General features: G+C 51.6%; 1 protein-coding gene across 2 annotated transcripts in view; it reads right to left on the reverse strand.

The window, feature by feature from the left end:
• UNC5C (unc-5 netrin receptor C) overlaps positions 1-6,320 on the reverse strand; it is a 266,035-nt gene extending 259,715 nt beyond the window's left edge. Inside the window, exon 1 of one of the 2 annotated variants that reach the window (XM_049815325.1) lies at positions 5,709-6,320. In XM_049815325.1, coding sequence (XP_049671282.1) covers positions 5,709-5,832 — 124 coding nt within the window. In that variant the 5' untranslated portion in view covers positions 5,833-6,320. The remainder of the gene's footprint in view (positions 1-5,708) is intronic. The other variant, XM_049815324.1, reaches the window with a different exon arrangement.
• Positions 6,321-6,675: the final 355 nt, after the last annotated feature.

Genomic DNA, 6,675 nt, shown 5'->3' on the forward strand with positions numbered 1-6,675 from the left:
GCTGGAAAACCGCTGCTCGTCTTGTACTCCTCGCTTTTAATCCTTGACTTGCGCTCTAAAAGCTTGTGCTGCTTTATACCTCCAAGTCGAACGTGAAAGCAAAGATGGCTAATGAAAATGACAGGCGATGTAATTACTGCTTTATTGGCACCTATGCCAAGATCGCTGCCTGCTAAACTTGAATACCTCCACTGGGTGGCTAACAAGATGTGCACTTCACAAGCTAGCACAACTCTCTCCCCACTCAAAAGGGAGGAAAGAGGGAACGGGAAAAGGAATGCCATTTTTTTCCTATAGTGACATATAGATAGTTATATGAAACATATTGCATAGGCAGAACACCCACGATTAAATTAACTTTTATTTCAAAGATAGCCTCCAGTGATGTGTTTTCAATGACAAACCAATGATCTTAGCGTTTGAGACTCACATTGAGTCAAGTCCTCTTTGACTAAATGGGAGCAAACTGTTCATTATGAGCAATGCAAATTCACTTAGGAATTCCCCTTTGCAACAGCAATTAAAACATATTTTTCTGACAAGCAGCAAAAGCAACTTTTCTGCCTTTCTCCAGAAAAAGTAGCCAGAAACTGATTCCTCAGAAGTCCAATGATTTAAAATCCAGAAAGACACCAGAAAGCAACAAACATAGCCACACACGATAGAACGGGTCACTCCAAACAAGATTACTTAGCTGGTAGCATGACATAAATGTAGCTTCACTTTTCAAAGTACAGCGCTCCTTAGTATTTTACGTACACGCAAAACTCTGGTCATTTACTGTACGGAAATACTCAGTTGCTGTCCTAGTCAGTCTGGGCTCTTCTCACCTGCCATGAGAACTGATGTTGCTTTGCATCCTATTCAACTGAACTGGACAGACTGTGCCTCAAAACACCACTTGACAATTTGCACAAAAATCAAGATATTTACTTGAAAATGTCCAATAAATATAATCCACGTTTTCTCCTCTCTTGCTGTGCAGACCAGCTATGGAACTGATTTGCCTGGCCTTGGCACAGAGCTGTATTCCTGTTTGCAGACATACTGTATTTTGGAAAATTAAATTAGGAAAATCTTTTTAATATGGTTAATGCTGTTTCCTGTTTCTGACTTTGTATGTCACACACAAAGCTAGTCCCAAAATATAGTGAATAATCAGGGTTGGAGACCATTACTAAAGAAAAAAATGAAAAAGAAAAAAAAAAAAAAAAAGAGTTGTGTGGTGAATGATCCACGTAAAATGATTAAGCGTAAGTATGCACAACAATTGTGGAAATGTTTAGATACAGTCGGGCATTCTTACTGTACAGAGGAATAAATGACACTGACAGTAATACTGAAAAGCCATCAGAAGGGGGCTGTATTTGATGTATATACTTTTTTTCATAACTGTTGCAACCAGCAGCTAGAGACTGGAGCCAGAGGAAGAGGAGCCGAGATTCTGGCTTCCATGTTCCCAGGGAGGAATCCCTCTTCCACAGACAGATCCGTCCACTTCATTTTTATCCTGCTTAAATTGCACCTCAGTCAGCAAAGGAAACCTGGTGGCTTGTTTTGCTTTCAGTGAAGCCTACTGCAGTACTAAAATGCTACTCAGGGCCAGTATGGGCTACCACATCCAGCCCAAACTCATCAACTTCATTGAAATTCGCAGACCACATCGCTTTAAAACAATTTAATGTTCCAAAGGGGCTTATCCGTTCACAATGGAATACTGCTTGGCCTTCACTTTACTAATACAAATACTATTACACCCACATGGTCCACTGATGCGTCAAGATAATTAAGTCCTTTTCCCCCCTTTTTTCAACAAGATTTGTTTAGGTATTTAATTAAGAAGTGCATCCCCAAAAGGTTAGTACATTCACATGTTATATTTCACTTTTTCCGCACCAAGCATTTTCAAACTGCTGCTGTTGCTACTATGGACTATGCTGGGGCAAGACAAATATCTGTGCATATGGCTCTTTTACAGTTTTCTTTTTAAATTATCACTTTGATTTAATTAGGTTTGAGGGGTTAAGCATAAAAAAAAAAGGCACTCTTTTGTTGTAAAGGAACAACTGAAACAAAAACTCATTAATACGTAGTCCCTTTAGCTTTTCTAACCACCTCTCATGCCATCGTTATTAGCCCATAAAGCTGTCTAAACCATGCTTGTCGCTACAGATAGATAGCTTGACCTTCCCTTTCGTCCCACCTACACCCCAAAAAAGGTGGGGGCCACGGGCTAAGTTCTTCAAACACTTTTAATGCCCCAAAATGGGGTGGGTTGGGAAGTAGGGAAATGCAACAGCTGAAACCCAATCTCTGCTGATTGAAGAGCTGAAAGAAAACTTGCTCTTATGGGGAGATGGCAGTGAAATGCCAGGCAGGGGTAGGTGCTTGGGTCCAGGGGCGGTTGCTCTTTCTTTCACAGTTTGGGACATTTGAATTCTCATTCTGATGTAGCTTATTACAGAGGTATAATGAATGCAGCGAATGCCAGATCAGAGTTGATTCTGGCTTGATAATCGCTCTGGCCCCATTCACCCCACTTTGAGAATTACGGGCTGTCTCCATCATTGTGGCCATTTCCTGTTCTCTCCTGATAACAGCGGAAAAATACTTAGACAGCTTCAGATAAGAAGATAAGAAATGCTAATAAAACAAAAAGTGTATTTAGCTCTGCTGAGAAGCTCACAGGAGGATGCTGAGATGCAGTGATATGAATCTCTCTGCCAGGGAGTGTGGGGGTTGGTCCAACAACTACTCAGTTAATAAATTTATTTTCCACGAGGCAATGGAAAAGGAAGGCATGAAAGCAGAAGCCCCAGCAATGCTCACGGCCTCCTTAGCCTACTTCAAAAGATAAAGATGGTTGGGGAATGGGGAAGAAAAGCAAAACAAAAAATAATACTAGCAGCAAGTACTGGAAAAAATGTACACGCCCTCTTTCCCTTCCCCTCTTCCCCTTTCTCAGTCCTAACTATGTGTTTGCTGTATGAAGACACCACATCAATTTTTTTCTCCTTTTCAAGGTATTCACAAGAGAAAATTGAATTTTTTTGCACAGTTAAAACCAAGTCATCTGGCTCCAGACCCACTGAAAATCAAAGACCGAGACCAGTTTGGAGTGTAACTCCCATGTGTCCTATTTCTACTGCTCTCAAAGGAATGCAGCCGAAAAGACTAGAGGGGTGTTTCCATTTCGAAGGAAACAGACTGAATGGAGGATGACTTTGGAAAAGGAGGTTGGGTAAAAATCATTTCAGCGTGCACGCATTTTTGGAAACGTATAAATGAAACAGAGGGAAAACTTTGCCCGGTGCTATATGATGAGAAAACTTCCTGAAGAGGGCATAGTTAAACTGTTGATTCATTGCCTCACTGAAGCACCACATACACACACACGAAGATCCCCATGACAAACACCAATCAGAAAATCCCTCGGCTCTGGGAAAGATGCCAAAACCAGGTCTGCACCCGAATTCTGTGCCTGGTCCTAGCAAACGGGAAATAAAAATAAGAGCATACATGGAAAAACAAATCCAAGACGAATGACTGTATCCCAGCCACATTCCCTGGATTTTCCACTCTGTTGTGAAAGTTTATCCCACACCGCACGACGGGAAGCATCGCTGAAGAGCTCTCCGACCCCTTCTGGGTATGTGAGCACACCTGCGTCCTGCGAGAGGTCCCACACGCGTGCTGCCCTTCACAGCGTAGGCTCAGGGGCCCTAGCTCCTCTCCCCTCGTGGCATTTCTGTCGCACAGCGTTGCGTTACAGAGGGTACGCGTGGAAAGGAGCGACCATCTGAAAGCGTGAGGTATGCCCTGTGGCACTGAGATGCGCGCTCTGAAACAGCCGAACGCAGGGGGTCCTCTCTTCCCCACTCAGGCCATCTGTCATGCGAATTAGCCGTGTCCTGCCGGCAGAGCGGGCAGGTTCCTTTCTGCTCCAGGTCCAACTATCTGAGAGCATCTTTCCTCTTCAACACCCCCCCCATGTACACAGACTGAGATATACCCACTGATATCTAGGTCTACATGGACATGGTACTATTAAAACCTTCAAATACAAAACAGCAAACCTATCTTATCTTGAACATGAAACCAACCAGTCAAAGGAAACGACACGCAAGACACCGAAGAAATGCGACACGATGCATAAGGCATTTTTGTACTCTCGTTCTCCGCTCCCCCCTTTTCATGACCAGATTTCTGATCTTCCTGCGAGATAAACGCCCAGTATGGGTGAGGGAACGTGACTCTGAGGATGGAGTAAGTATCAGCGGGAAATGGATTAGCACCGTTACATGTACAGACATGACGTACAGTGCATCCAGCCCACCGCCAGCAAGCCTACGGCTCCCAAAAGCCTGCCCGGGGCACCGGGAGTCAGGAGCAACCAGCGCTGCCCTCCTAGAGGCCATAGAGGAGTGCACTTTGTAATGGCTGGGTGAGAACACGGGGTCAGATCTGTACAGTCGTCTCAAGTGCCCCTCCACAGGGGTGATGGGGGGAAAACCAAGCATTCTTCCACTTGCATTACGCTAACAACTCCGAATCAAAGCTTTGCTGTGTATTACTATTTCTTGGTGGCATACGTGAAAAAAAAACAAAAAAACAAAAAACAAAAAAAACCCAAACAAACCAACCCCAAAACGAAACGTCTTCTAAAATTCATTTTCTCTTGTTAACCATATAACCAGGATTTCCAAGTGCTTTAATGAACCGCACATCCTTGCTATGCGCAGCTCTGCCCACATGCAGCAGCAACACCTCTCTCTCCAGTGCTGAGGAGGTTGTAGAAAAGTATTTCCCAGCAAAAGCCACGCATTTCCACTTTAGGTCTAACTCCTGGGAAGAGAGAAGAAAAGCACCGAGAAAGTTTATCCAGCATCAGCTCGCAGGAGAAAAAGCCTCCTGCTGTGGCTGGCTGCCGGGTGGGTGACACAGTGAGCCAGGGCTCTTTGTGATGTTCTCAAGACATCGCTAAACGCACTGAGAAGCAAGACATTTTCACTTGGAAAGGGGAATTTACACACGGGCGACGGGGAAAACAGATCTAGATGTACTCCAAAACCCCCGACACGAGAGGGAAGAAAACAAAAAGGAAAAAAAAAAAAAAAAAAAAAGGCAGGAACACAGAAACGCGGTAACTCCCTTCGGGTATATCGTGGTTTAGGCACGACGAAGGAGGGCGGCGGGGGGGTTGCGATGGGGGGGCTCACGAACGACCGTCGCCGGCAGAGCCCCCGGGGCACGGCTGTGCCGCGGCAGAGGGACGCCCGCCGCGCACCTGCCTTTCCCACGCACCTTGCCAGCCCTCCGGGGCGCACCGCCGCCGCTCCCCCGCCCCCGAGCGCCGCCGGCGGGGCTCCTTCAGTCCAGAGCCCCCCCCCCCCCCCCCTCCTCCGGCCTCGGTGCCCCCGCGCTTGAGGACGGAGCGCGGGGTAAACGCCTGTCCCGGCCGGGCGCAGCGACGACAGACCCGACCCGGCGGGGGCGACCGGACCCCCACCCGCCCGACCCCGGCGGGGGCCGTGCGTGCGGGGGAATGCGCTGCTTGCACATACACGCACAGGGGGAAAAGAGGGGAGGGGGGGTGGGGGGGGAATCACGGCATCAATTCGCCTTCTCAGCCCGCACCCGGAGGATGCCCCGGCCCCTCTCCATCCATCCATCCATCCATCCATCCATCCACGCGTCCCCCGCCTTACCTTGCGCCGCGGAGCCGGGGCGGCTGGCCCCCAGGACGGCCAGGGCGGGGAGCACCACGGTCTGCAGCAGGTATCCCAGTCCCAGCCCGCAGCGGGCCGCCGTCCCCTCCAGCCCCTTCCCCATGGCCGGGGCAGAGGGGCGGGGGGAGTCGCGCAGAGCCGCCGAGCTTTTCTGTGCCGCCTCTGCCTCCGCCGGCCCCGTCCCGCCGCCGGGCGCGGAGGGACGCGGAGGGGCGCGGAGCGGCGCGGAGCCCCCGCGAGGCGCTCAGGCTACGCGGGGGGCGGCGGGGCCGGGGGCACCGCTCGTAGCGGGGGGGCAGGGGCGCTGCATGGCCCCGCGGAGGGGCGCGGAGCGGCGCGGAGCCCGGCGGAGCGCTGCCTTCTTCCCGCGGGCGGCTCGGCGCGGCTGCCTCCACCCCGGGGGTGGGCGGGGGCCGGGGCCGGGGCCGGGGCCGGGGCCGGGGCTTGGGGAGAGGGGGCTGCGCCGGCCGCCTGCGATAAAATGCGAGCCGGAGCGAGGAGCGGACCCAGAGGGAAGGGGGCGGGGGAGGCTGGGAGCCACCCGCTGCAGAACCGGCCCCCTTTCGCCTCCCCCGCCCGCGCCCCCTGCGCGCACACCCGCGGGCACACTCGCACGCAGATGCTAGTGCACGCGTGTGCACGCAGGCACACGCACAAACACACACGCACACGCGCGGGCTCACACCACCCCCCTCCCCGGCCCACCCGGGCCGTGCAGCCGGGAGAAGCCCCGGGAGCCGGGGCTGCGCTGGCCGGACCCCACTAAGCCCGTGGCTCTCCCGTGCCCACGCCGTCCCCGGGGAGCTGACACCCCCACACACACACACACAGCTGCAGGGCTCGGGGGCGCCGGGGCCGTCCTTAGGGAGCCCCCAAATAGCCCGGGGGGGGGGTGGTGGTGGGGGGAGAAGCCCCATGCCGGCCAGGGGGCACCCCTCTGCTCCCA

This window comes from Accipiter gentilis, chromosome 12 (assembly GCF_929443795.1).
Source record: "Accipiter gentilis chromosome 12, bAccGen1.1, whole genome shotgun sequence".
Classification (NCBI taxonomy): Eukaryota; Metazoa; Chordata; class Aves; order Accipitriformes; family Accipitridae; genus Astur; species Astur gentilis.